Raw genomic sequence first — 13,793 nt, 5'->3', positions numbered from 1 at the left:
GCCAGAGGCAAACACAATGAGCAGGACAAGAGGGACTACAATTGTAGAAATTAGAGGAGGGGAGAGATACAGAGATACAGAGAGACAGAGACACACAGGGAGACAGAGATAGAGACACAGAGAGACAGAGCGAGACAAAGAGAAAGAGAGACAGAGAGAGAGAGGGGGGTATCGGAGATTAAACAGAGCCAATGGTAGTCCTGGCGGGGGATCTATAGCAAAGCCAGACACAGAGCAATAAAACTGTGTTACACAACACAACAGAGACCACATGCAATGGGGCTATGTGGCAGGTGAGAAGCAGGGACAACAAGAGTGATAACACAGAGATATAGAGATGGAGACAGACAGAAAGACGGATAATAATAGTAATAATAATAAAAAATAATGGGGCTTTTCTAGAACTCAAAGTGACTTCACACAAAGGGGGGGGGTAGTGGGACAAACATGACAGAAGGACGGATGGGGGGAGGGCTAAGATAACACAGGGGAGAAGAGATGGGTCTTGAGGCGGTATTGGACACCGCAAGGGACTCGGAGTCTCTAATGTCTTGGGGAGAGTTGGTAGGGGGTGAGATATGGGGGGGGGGGGGGGTCCAGTTGGCGAAGGCCTTAAATAGATAGATACAGATGGGTAGATAGATAGATACAGATGGGCAGATAGATAGATACAGATGGGCAGATAAGATAGATACAGATGGGTAGATTGAGATAGATAGATACAGATGGGTAGATAGATAGATACAGATGGGCAGATAAGATAGATACAGATGGGTAGATTGAGATAGATAGATAGATACAGATGGTAGATAGATACAGATGGGTAGATTGAGATAGATAGATACAGATGGATAGATTGAGATAGATACAGATGGGTAGATAGATAGATAGATAGATAGATAGATAGATAGATAGATAGATAGATAGATAGATAGATAGATAGATAGATAGATAGATAGTAGGGATGCCCCGATCACGTTTTTTGCCACCGATACCGATCGTCTTGAGCCATATCGGCCGATACCGATCCGATATCGATCGTTTTTGATTTAAATTAAAAAAAAATTATATAATTTTTTTTTTTTTATAAAATATATATATTAGATAATCATACTTGTAGTTGTATTATCTGCGAGACATCGCCACCACACAACAAGTCAAAATGCTAGCTATCTGCAAACAGCTCCACTGTCTATGTGTACTCGAGTAGCCTCCAGCTACGGCCAGGATTCTCGGGAGCTGCAGCTGGACCCTATTGATCACATTCACATGTAGCCCCGAAAATGAACTAACGTGAGCTATCATGCACTACTAGACTTGCTGGAGCATTTGTTGATATCAGGAGCTATCAGTAGCTAGCCGGCTAGATACCGTTAACAATGCCTCATGTAGTCACTGGGTCATTTAGTTTAAACAGTAACGTTAGGTAGCCAACGGCTCGATAGGTAGCCAACGCTAACTCACGTCGCATACACTACTAGAGCAGACTGTTGCCAGGGTTTCCGTTAGAAAAAATTGTTGCCGGTCTCAGGGTCCGGTAGATTTAAATCTACCGGTCAAATAAGAGAAATTCCGGTCAGAGTTTATTGAGCTTAAAAACAATTGATAGGTAGGCTATATAAAGAATGACATCCTCAAGATTTATAATATTTTAACTTAAAACTAGGCTACTTTTGCGTATAGTCATTATATTCCAAATAAAATAAGTCCAGAGACTCCGTGCTGCTGCAGACTTTAAATCAAATAGGTGTCTGTGGGCAGTCGCCCGACATTAATAAACAGCAGTCTGTTATAATCACATTTTTATGAGCTAACGAATTCCGTTATATTGGACATTTGTATTAATTATATCAAGCGAAGAACTGAGAAATTTGGCAGAGAGAGACGGCAACAGCTCTGCAGCTGCATGCAGTCGCAAATCTAGCAGCAAGTTCCCACTGACACAGCGGTGTTATTATTATACCTGCTTGGTGAAGCAACGATGAAACAAATGTAATGATTGTTTTGTTCATCGCATAGGCTATTTAATTTTAGCCTATTTTAATACAATTCAAATAATCAAATTGTGCTTAGAGGGAATTATTTTCACCAGACATTAAGACCGGAGAGATTAAATATGTCGGACTTCAACAGATTTTGCCGGTCAAATACCGGTAATTACCGGCTAACGGAAACGCTGCTGTTGCCGGAGGCTCCTCCTTCTCCTCCAGCCCCCATGTAAACAATGGGTGCGGGAGGGGCTGGAGAGAAGAGCGAGTGAGAACTCGGCAGAGAATTGGATCATGTTTTCCGTGTCATCGATCGGTTTTGACGATCTGCAAAAATAAAGCATTATCACCGATCACCGATCGCATATTTATACTGATTATCGGCCGATAACGATCGGTGGCCGATCGATCGGGGCATCCCTAATAGATAGATAGATAGATAGATAGATAGATAGATAGATAGATAGATAGATAGATAGATAGATAGATAGATAGATAGATAGATAGATAGATAGATAGATAGATAGATAGATAGATAGATAGATAGATAGATAGATAGAGATGGTAGATAGATAGATACATATGGGTAGAGATAGATAGATACAGATGGGTAGATTGAGATAGATACGATACAGATGGGTAGATTGAGATAGATAGATACAGATGGGTAGATTGAGGTAGATAGATACAGATGGGTAGATTGAGATAGATACAGATGGGTAGATTGAGAGACAGGTGGTCCAGAAGGATTCGACTGATATTACTGAAAAAGGATGGAAGGACAGACTGAGATAGAGAGGGAGGAAACTAGTGAGACACCAAGAGAGAGAGAGAGGAGAGATAGAGCTCATCAATTGTGCAAAGGTGTGAGAGACAGTGAAAGAAATTGACAGAGAGAAATCGCTATGTAACCAATGTGTAAAATTATTCCTCTCTCTCCCTCCCCCTCTTATTTCTAAATAACTTTATCTGTGCGCGTCTCTCTCTCGCTACTAACAAGTCTCGAAATAGACGGTGACGGAAGTGTCTAGAGACACGTGCGAATACACCCTTGGCCTTGACAAACGCTCCCTTTGTGGGCTGACATAAGGGCTGACAATAGTACAACGGCTTCTATTCACGGGAGACCCAAGATTAGACGGCGTGTAAGGAATTCCCTACTGGGGAAGATTATCACCACTAACACAGGTTTTCACAGAAAGCTGTGTGTGATTACACACACACACTAAGAAAAACACATGCTTGTAAACATGTGTGCATGGACTTTTGCACCTTATACAATGGCATGCAAATTTCTTGATTCTGATTGGCTGAAACACTTCTTTCAGACATTGTTATTTCTCATAACACTCCACGTGATCCCAGAACCCGCCCACAACCTAATAACGTTTTTTCCGAATCACTCCGCCGTTCGTGTTTTTATGAATGAAACCAAGATGGCAGACAATAATCTTTATGAATGGATGTATTGATATCGTCATAAAGACTCATTCAAAAACGATAGTCACATGGAATGTGTTAGTTGCTTACACAATGTTGGATTATCGATTTTGTTGGTCATGACTCATTGTGAAACAAAATATAAATCGCGGGAAGTGTGTTGTTAGATGGTATTCGTTGTAGAACATCCCTCTCCTTCAAAAGGACACTGTCATTTCACTGTTAATAAAAATGTCAATTAATCAATCAATCAAATAACAACCACTAACTTCACTGTTAGATGGCATGCTTTGTAGCAACCTATGTATAGATGTAGCACTGTCTATCTGTATGTCATATATGTTATGATGCATTGAAAATGGGGGACCCTGATGTAAACAAGACAAAAGTCTTTCTCTGGTCTGCATCCCCTTAACAATTGTGTGTATTGAGCTGTACTGTATTGTACCCATTCTGCAATCTGTTAATAAAAATGTCAATCAATCAATCAAATAACAACCGCTAACTTCACTGTTAGATGGCATGCTTTGTAGCAACCTATGTATAGATGTAGCACTGTCTATCTGTATATCATATATGTTATGATGCATTGAAAATGGGGGACCCTGATGTAAACAAGACGAAAGTCTTTCTCTGGTCTGCATCCCCTTAACAATTGTGTGTACTGAGCCGTACTGTATTGTACCCATTCTGCAATCTGGTAATAAAATGTTCAATCAATCAATCAATCAATCAATCAATCAATCAAATAACAACCGGTAACTTCACTGTTAGATGGCATGCTTTGTAGCAACCTGCCTCTGCAAAAGGACACTGTCGCACAAAGCGATTTCACTGGATGTCCCGGACACAATGGAAGTATGGATATATTTCGTAACGAATAATTAAAAAAAGATACCGTTGGGTGGTCAGGTGGCGTAGCAGAGATTGCGCTCGTCACCAATGCAAGAGGCTGCGGTCTCGACTCCCGGAGTCAGCATTGCCTTGGCTTGGGCTGATCGTCATACTAACTCGTTTGGCTGAGTTAGGGGGAGGGAAGTCATGGGTGGGAATCTGGCGTTGTGGACAGTGACGCCTACAGGTCAGGTCTGGGCGCTTACTCAGCAGAGGCAGGACTTGATGAAGGCAGCGTGACCTCCCACGCGTTACGCTTCACCAATGAGAGTCCTCGCTGCCAGGTGAAAAAAGAGTCACTGGCTGTCGCCGCGTGTGTCGGAGGAAGCGTGATGACTTCAGGGTTCCCTTGTACCGACCAGTAGGAGAACATGCGCACAACAACCAGGCAGGGGAGGGGGGGAATTGGCACAATGACTAAATTGGGACGGGGAGAAAAACAGAGAAAAATCGAAGAAAGAGAGGATTAAAAAATACAAATAAAAAGATACCGTTAACTGGAATATGTTAGTTGTTTACACAATGTTGGATTATGTAATTGGTTTTGTTAGATGGCATGCTTTGAAGCATCACACCTCCCAGCTGCTTCTAGACACGGAGGCAACTTATTTTTTAATTTTTTTGGACCTACTTTTTCTGCGGATGGTTTTGTGAATAAATCTCCATTATCAATTACTGTGTTTATTGTATAGCAATAAGGTTGGATGAATTCGGCCATTGTATAAAAGTATTACACCACTTGAAGTCGTGTGTTATAGAAATTAGATCACGCCTATGGGGGTCTAACGACCCTCGGCTGCGCCTCGGGCCTAACAACCACCCATAGGCGTGATCTAATTTCTATAACACACTCCGTCACGTGATGTAATGCTTAATTCCACAACACACCCACCGCCAGAGTAGCACAGACCCCTCACCACATCATGCAGACAGCGAAGCCTGAATTCTGTATGTTTAGCTCCCAAATTCTTCCATTATGAACCAACCCAACCGGTCAGCCAAATTTGATTGATTGATTGATAGAGAGATAGAGAGATAGAGAGATAGAGAGATAGATAGGATAGATAGAGTAAACCTGACTTCATGTAGTGCGTATCTGTCTGAATATACCTGCATATAATACTTGTATACCTACTAATACACCTGCACATAACCCATATAACTCTGTATGATAGCATGTACAATAATGCTGTATAAACTATACAAATATATTTATTCTTACTGTTGTAGTAGATTGCCTATTCTGTGTCATGCGCACTAGGGTCCCCGGACGGGGTTCCGTTACCATGTAAACAAGCAGTAAAGTGTTACTTACGTTAAGTCCGGTGTCCGTCTATTCTTTACCAAGAATACTACAACAACTGTATATCTATCTATCTATATCTGTAGATACCTGCATAATCCTTTTTTACATATCTGTAGATACTATATATCTGTATCTTACTAGTTATGCTGCTGGCCAGTATGATTTACTACCAGTGTCTCTTTATACCTGCATCACTGTATATATGAATACTACAACTCTGTACATACATCTATTAATTTATATATTTGATACCCAGTTTAATCATCTATACATTGTATATTACTATTGCACTTTACGGTTACATTTGCACTCTGGTTGGATGCCAAACTTATTTTTGTTGGAATGTAGTCTACTTGTGCTGTATAATGACAATACATTTTAATCTAATCTAACCTAATGATCCTCAAACAGAGCCTGGTCTCTTCCCCCCAGAGCAGGGCAGTCTGGGGAGAGGGAGGTATGTAGTTAGCCGACACACAGGTATATGCCGTTGTTTCTACAGTTTGTTTAACAAACAGGTGTTGGGTCTTCATTTTAATGGCCAGTGATGCTTGGCAATACACTAAATACAAATGCAAGTCCCAGAGAAGCACCGAGACTATTTGATCAAATGTCCATCTCTATCCATTGAAGTTTCTACCAAATGTTTCTCCAAACATCCGTTCTGCCATTACTAGGCCTATATTATAGAATTATGGCACTATATAATTTGGTGGCTCCATTACATTCAGTAGCAGTTCACCGAATGACATTCAATCTACACAAATAAACACATAGTTTTCCTCAATCCTCAAAAAACATTGATCTCGACAACGTGATCATTTGTCTCTTACCGCTGGCAGTCAGTTGCCGACAGGACTAACTGATCTGGTAACATACCGGTATTTGGAGTCTGGTGCGCTGTGACCCCATACAACCCTTGTGACCCTGTGTAGCGATACACTAACATACGTCTAATCTACGGTTTATTATGTCGTTTTCACAACAAACTGACTTCAAAATGTATTTTCTTTCATTTCTGCCGTCCTTTAACTCAATCAGCGCCACAGCGATATGCGTGATGTGTTGTTAACAGGCCGACGCTCTAAAATATAGGAATACGTGGCGGTGTTTGCAGGGCTATAACTATATTCTATATTATAGCTATGGATACAATACTATGGCCCATTTGACATCGACTATCTATCGCTCAATATTAGGGGTGGGAATCACCAGTTTCATCATGATACGATACGATATCGATTCTTTGGACAACGATACGATATTTGCCGATATCACAAAGTCTCTCACGATACAATACGATACAATTAGATTCAGGTGCCTGCGATCGATATGAGATGATATCATATGCCCATTTAACACAATCAGTTATGAGACTCGCCACAGGATTTTCAAAATAAGAGTATCGATATGAATCGATCTTATTACATCGCATCGATCCGATTCGATCGTTGATAATTACATCGATGTATCGATCTGGATCGATGTATCGTCCCACCCCTACTCAATATGTGTTAAAGAAATAATTTTTTCATCCACACATTCCCCTTTTATACCGTGGTGAATGAGTATAGTTTTAGAGTAATCCTGTCTAATCCCAGAAAATGATGCTATGCAGCATTACGTGCAATTCACTAAAAACGTTGCCGTTTATCGCCTGTACACACTACTATTTCGAAATCACATCTATATATCTGTATTATGTTTCATCATGAATGCATGAAAGGGTGGGGGGAGGGGGGGGGTTAATGCTTTGATCGTCACCAACGGCACACGTTGTGGAGTAACGTTACACACATATATTGTGATCGAAGTGAAGTCATGGTTGGATCACAGCAGGATTGATACCATATAGGCCTTACCTTCACTAAGATGTACCCCAAAAAGAATATTGCAATTATCTGATCGCGAGTCCCAGTATTGGTGTTGATCGTGTCGCCAACATAATCCACCACACATCATGCACTGGGAGCATTTCACACTTCTCAATCCGATCGGGATAACCGCTCCCTTGCCCGACCAATAAAAATCTGACGGAGACTTTTGATCGACGCACAGGCCAAGATATAATGTTTCAAAGAGTGCTCGATACTGCCACCTGGTTGGATGCGGCCGGTATTGCACTTTGGCATTCTCAGGATGATTCCCCATGTTAACCCAGATGTCCGTGTGTGCCTGTAATGAATGGAAATATCGAATAAAAGAAATAACGATGAAAACCCGACTATACTCGGGTCTGGCGCTGAATGGTTGGCGAGTTAACCCGACTATCATTGGGTCCGGCGCTGATTGAGTTAAGGAGTGAGCGTATGACACTCCCCTCATTTAAACGAAAACTAAACGTCTTTAACCCATTCAGTGCCGACCACGAGATTAGTCGGGTTGAGTGCCAAGACCCGAGAAAACTCGGGTGTTAATCGTTATTTCTTTTATTAGCAATATCCATTAATTTTTCATCCATCCAGCCTGACGTTATCATTGGGAATGGGTGGGTCTGAAATCGAAAAGGGCAAATACCGCCTATCGTCTCCCAGATGGTATTGCACATCATTGGATTGGATTGGGTGGGACTGTGCATCAAGAAAATATGTCCGGTCCAGGTTTTACTTCTCGGGCATGCAGTATCGTTATAACAGATGGACTGAGGACACTCAGAGCAGCGTGGATTATGTGTTTTGGTGCTATAACGTTGGATCAATAAACGTGATCAATATTTGGAATGGCGATCAGGAATTGGATTAATCTTTTTGCAGAACATCTGATGTGAGGTAAGGACTCTATTTTACCAGTCTTGGGGTAATCAGATGTTTTTTTCTCCGCCATCGCAGCGTGTGTCTGTGTGTGTGTGTGCGTAACGTTAGCCGTATCCACGGCATGGATAATCGATTTTTCAGCACGCTTCTCTAGCGTGCATAAGTACACATATACTATCGATAATCTAGCATTTATTTGAAAACGATTAATAATCAGCCAAAAAATTACAGCGTGTTTTGTGTATTCCAGTAAAGGGCTATTATCGTGGAATTTCTCTGGAATTCTCCAAAATCTCCAAAACTATACTCGTATTCAAAACGGTATAAAACGGAAATGTACCAATGAAAAAAAAATCTGTTTCGTACATGTTGACTGCAAGCAAGTCATTGATAAGCAAGGGGTGTTTTAGACCCATAGCCATAATTTAAGATATAGTTTAGGCGTTCGCAAATTTCCCCGACCTCCCATCGACTTCCTTACTGGCACGATAGCCCTAATATGGTCAAAGGGGCGTGGCTCTGAATGAGTTAATGAAGCCTGCGCTTGCAATGACAGTGGTGGTTCCCGTTGTGACGGCTATGCAAGGCTCTCGCAGCAAAACGTGTCATTCAAGCACGTACACTTCGTGTTCACGGAAGTACGTTAGGCACAACCATTTCCCAAAAAACAAACCGCCATCTTACCCTTTATTTTCTCCATCACATTCTGTCCCGCCCTCTCCGCCACCCTCCCGTCCTCCCTCTGGTAGCGGTCGTCCAGGAAGCGCGCGGTCGCCTCCGACAGGTGCACCTTGCCCGCCACGCCCAGCTGCTCCATGATGTTGGCCAGGTTGACATCGTTGGACCACACGTCGAACTTGAAGCGCTTCATCCCCAAGATGCCGCAGAGCACCGTGCCTGTGTGGACGCCCACGCGCATGTCCACCGTCTCGCGTGTCTCCTGGCAGAACTGCTCAATGGCCTGGATCATGCCCAGGCCCATCTCCACGCAGCAGTAGGCGTGGTCCGGCCGCGGCTCGGGACAGCCCGCCACGCAGTAGTAGCAGTCCCCCAGGGTGCTGATCTTCTCGCAGCACGTCAGCTCACAGAGGTGGTCGAAGCGTCCGAAGAGGTCGTTGAGGAGGCCCACCAGGGCGTGGGCGGACTTATTGGCAGACATCTTGGTGAAGCCCACGATGTCAGCGAAGAGGATGCTGACGGGCTCCATGCGCTTCATGTTGAAGGGCCGGAAGATGATCTGCGCCCGGGGGATGGAGGTCTTCTTGCGCTTGTGGGAGTGGTGAGGGTGGTTCTTGGGGCTGGCGGCGATCGACGACGACGCTCCGCCCCCCACCCCGCCGCCGCCCACCGACATGGCTGAGGCGGAGCAGGCGCCGGCGGAGTACCGCTTACCGGAGCTGTCCGCGCCACCGCCCTCGTCATCGCCCTGCTTCATCAGCTCGTCGGCGACCCTCCGGGGCATGACCGAGTGGATCATGCGCTCCTTCAGCGCCTTCTCCACCTCCAGGTCCTTGCCGTGCATGATGGCCTGGCCCACCTTGAGGAATGTGCTGCGCGAACGCACCTCCGACATGATGAACAGGTGGATGCCGATGGCGTGCGCGCACAAGTGGAGCAGCACTTTGGCCGGCACCAGCCAGCGGAGGGTGTCGCCTTGCCAGTCCGAATCGGAACCTCCGGCCGGGGCCTCGCCTTGCGCCCACTCCGTACCGCTGCCGCCGCCGCCGTGTCTCCTCTGGAGCAGCGGCAGCCACCCCAGGGCCTCGAACAACACAGAGTACAGGAAGCCCAGCAGAACCGAGGCGTACAGACGGACATGCAGGACGCTGTACAACAGCAGCAGGACCTCCATACACAGGGAGAAGGTGCCTACGGGGGAGATGCAGGGAGCCCGGGGAGAGGACGCCCCGTCCGCCGTGAGAGAGGTGGCGGAGGTGGTGTTCGTATCCCGGACCCACTCCAGGTCAGAGTAGCCTGCGGTCTGAATCTGTGGCGCCAGGGTGATGGCGAAGGTGGCCACGATCAGAAGCAAGGAGGCTTGGTTGTACAGGCGCGTGTAAGGAGCGGTTAAAGTGAAGAGGAAGAGGAGGACCAGGAAGAGGAGAAAGGAGGCCGTGGGGGCGAGGAAGGTCACAGGGTCACAGCGGTCAGCATTCACCCCAAAGTAGGCCCCCCAGAGGACGGATGCCACTGCCAGGTAGAAGAGGACGTAGCGGAAGCGCCGTTGCGTCTGGGGGAAACATCTCTCTCGACACGCCTCTTCCAGGATGGAGGAATCGAACTTGGGGTCCCAGCACTGGGCGGCCGAGCGCTCAAAAAGCGGGGGGATCTTCCTCTGGCTCCTGAGCGTGGTCATCGTCGGCCTCATCCCAGACTCCCCGGAGCTACAGCTGGAGGAGATGCTGTACTTGTGGAGGTTGGGGTTGCCTTTATTCATCGCTCCATAGCTTCCTCCTCCTCCGCCACTGTTGGTAGTCCTGGGCAGCTCGTACTGGTGCTCATGCACGTGTGGCGTGCTGTTGGTAATCCGCACCGTCACGGCGCCACCGTCCCTACCGGAGTCGCAGCTCACCTCCGTGCCATGCATGAGAAGTTGCCGGTGATGTTGCAGAGTGGCCATGTTGACTGTGTGTGACGTGGGGAAAATAGGAATATTATGTTTCTTGGTGATAATAACTGATGCCCGCTCATGCAATCAGATGAAGTGTGTGGACGCCGTGTGTGCACATCTGGCACGGGGGGGGGCGGCGGAGAGGTGGCGCGAGGGAGCGCAAAGGTGTTTGTTGTAATAATCACACCGCATGAATCGTGCGCACGGAACAGACGTCTTTACTACGCACAGGGTAGCCTGCACACTCACTCACATATAAAGGACCGTTCCAGACTCTTGAGTAGTTCATTATCCGACCCCAGTATTACGTCAGTACTCACATTCCATTCATTAGTATCTTCGGGGGCTCTTGAACTGTCCGGTTCGAGCTCGTGTGTTTCTCTCCAACGGCGGTGAAAACGGTCATTCCTCGGTCTCCCTCCCGACAGGAGCATCGGGATCGGGAGGTGGGAAAAGGTGGTTCAACAGTGTAGTGATTTCACTGCTGTTATACAAAGTAATCTCTCGCTTCAGTGTTTTGTTGTTGGCAGTGAGCGCTGCTGTCAGAAGAAAAAAAAGAGTCGGTCAGAAAAAACTAAATAAAATAAAACAAATAACGTTCCTGTTGCATTAAAGGCAGGCGACGGCTAAGTAATGTTCAAGTGCATGGTTTCATTGTGAGAAGTTGGTGTGTAGGCTAATACCCACACACACAGAATTAGACCAAATTTTTAAAGAACAAGAAAATTATAGAAAAAGTTATAGTGTCCCTCTTATCTCGACGTCAAATGATCCACTTACAGTTCCCGTGTTCTTGAATAACGGCCAAATCCTCTTCTTGACATGCATGAGTCAATGGTGTAAGAATAGTAGTTCTCTCGACCCATACGTTCTGCTCCCCCGGCGGCTCCAACCGAGGGCACTGCGTGTAAATATCTAAAGGGAATAATAATCACGCAGCTCGGTCGGTCCACGACATACAAACTACAAGAGAGTCCACTTGGTGCAACAGGCGGGGGCCTATTCCCACGGATCCATCCCCGTCCTTTCCTGAACTCCCCTCTCCCGGATTTCCACCGTTTATTCCCCCACTTCTTCCAAGAGGTCGGGAGCGAAAGGTTGTAATTTGAAGACGTTTAAATCGAAAGGGCAGCAGCGCTGAAAACGTGATCCGTAGCTCTTATTATCTGAGCTTGGCTTCTGTTGGGAGTGTCACCAACTTGTTGCGCGCAGTTGGCAAAACATAAAGCTATGAAGAACAGCCCACTGGAATGGTCTATAAATAGTGATGATCAAACCAGCTATCGGGCGAAAAAGTATTGCAATAATCACTCCCAACAACATAGGCATTAGAATATAATTTCTTCAATTTGTATTTGTGACTATAGAGAGGAAATTATATAAATTTGCAGCCACTAAAAACTACTTCTCAAAAAGAAGGCATAAAAAACGCATGCAAAACGTCAGAGATATGTCCCCCTCTGTGTCCAAAAGCTTCCGAACTTTTCCCAGGCCGTGTTTCCTGCGTTAGGAGAGAGGAGGCACAGCAGGCTTTACTCGTGGAGTAGGGTTGGAGCTGGGACTGTGAGTTTCCTTCTCTCACATGATGCCCCCGAGGAGTTGAAATCCCTTGAGCAACAATACCCTTGATCCCGTTTCCCTTATTCAAAACAGTGCAGCGGGATCGCAAACAGCGCTGTCTTGTTATCTCCCACCGAATTCCTCTGGTCTGGACGACACTAGCTGGCATGCATGTGTCCAACAACACTGTCCCGACGTTGCGTCCTCTTCCGTTCGGCGTCGGTTGCCTCCCTTTTGCCCGACTAGTATTATGGCTTTCTGCTGCGAGTTGGAGAGTATAAATGGCTGGAGAGAGTTTTCTTTTTGGTGCTTTCCGTGTCTATCCAGAGAACTCCGCTCCCGACGCCACCACCATCTTCCCTGACTGTGTCGGACTCGGAAATTCTCGCCCAGCTGTTGTGGCTGTAGCGGGCGGGTGGGTGGGCGTCCGAGGTGGAGGGGGGAGCACAGAGAATACAGGGGAGGGGATCTGGGGGCGCGCACGCAGGCCTGTGTGTCGACGACGAGCACGCATTCAAGTAGAGGGGGCAGACAGTTCATTATTACTTTATTTCTTTGCTATTTATTATGGCACGGTCGATTTGCAAATGTAAAGATCGTGGTTGGGGTCAAAGATTTATAAAAAAAAATACAAATAAATGTTGTTTTCTAATAACTGGGGTATTGTATAGGGTATAGTGGCGTATAATGGGGTATTGTTTGTGAACATATGGGGGTATAGTCTACTGCCGGGGTGGGATTCATCCTGAGCAGGTGAACACAAACATTACTGAATCAAATGAAACTATAAGCAAGCAGCGCTCTCTCTCTCTCTCTCTCTCTCTCTCTCTCTCTCTCTCTCTCTCTCTCTCTCTCTCTCTCTCTCTCTCTCTCTCTCTCTCTCTCTCTCTCTCTCTCTCTCTCTCTCTCTCTCTCTCGCTCTCTCTCTCTCTCCCCTCTATCTCTCTCACTCCCCACCTCTCTTATTGTGTTTGTCTCTGGCCTCTTCTCCCCTGTCCAATCCTACTATCCATCTCTCATGCTCATATTTCACTGCATATTTTTCTGCCCCGCGCTTTCACCCCCCATGAGCTGCTCTGTACAATCTAAAGCACGCATTCTGCCCTTTACAAGCTTGGTAGATGATTCTGCTCTTCATACGCTTGGTAGAAGATTCTGCTCTTCATACGCTTGGTAGATGATTCTGCTCTTCATACACTTGGTAGATGATTCTGCTCCTCATAAGCTTGGTAGATGATTGT

At 45.8% G+C, this 13,793-nt stretch overlaps 1 protein-coding gene across 1 annotated transcript in view; it reads right to left on the bottom strand.

Annotated features, from left to right (window-relative positions):
• The window catches only part of LOC311231933 (adenylate cyclase 9), a 115,520-nt gene extending 103,796 nt beyond the window's left edge, over positions 1 to 11,724 (bottom strand). The window contains exon 1 of the mRNA XM_084318569.1: positions 9,066 to 11,724. Within this exon, the coding sequence (XP_084174695.1) occupies positions 9,066 to 11,001 (1,936 nt within the window). The 5' untranslated portion in view covers positions 11,002 to 11,724. The remainder of the gene's footprint in view (positions 1 to 9,065) is intronic.
• Between the last annotated feature and the right edge of the window lie 2,069 nt (positions 11,725 to 13,793).

This window comes from Notolepis coatsorum, assembly GCF_963971535.1.
Source record: "Notolepis coatsorum genome assembly, chromosome: 7".
NCBI classification, from domain to species: Eukaryota; Metazoa; Chordata; class Actinopteri; order Aulopiformes; family Paralepididae; genus Notolepis; species Notolepis coatsorum.
This window is presented reverse-complemented; position numbering and strand designations above follow the sequence as displayed.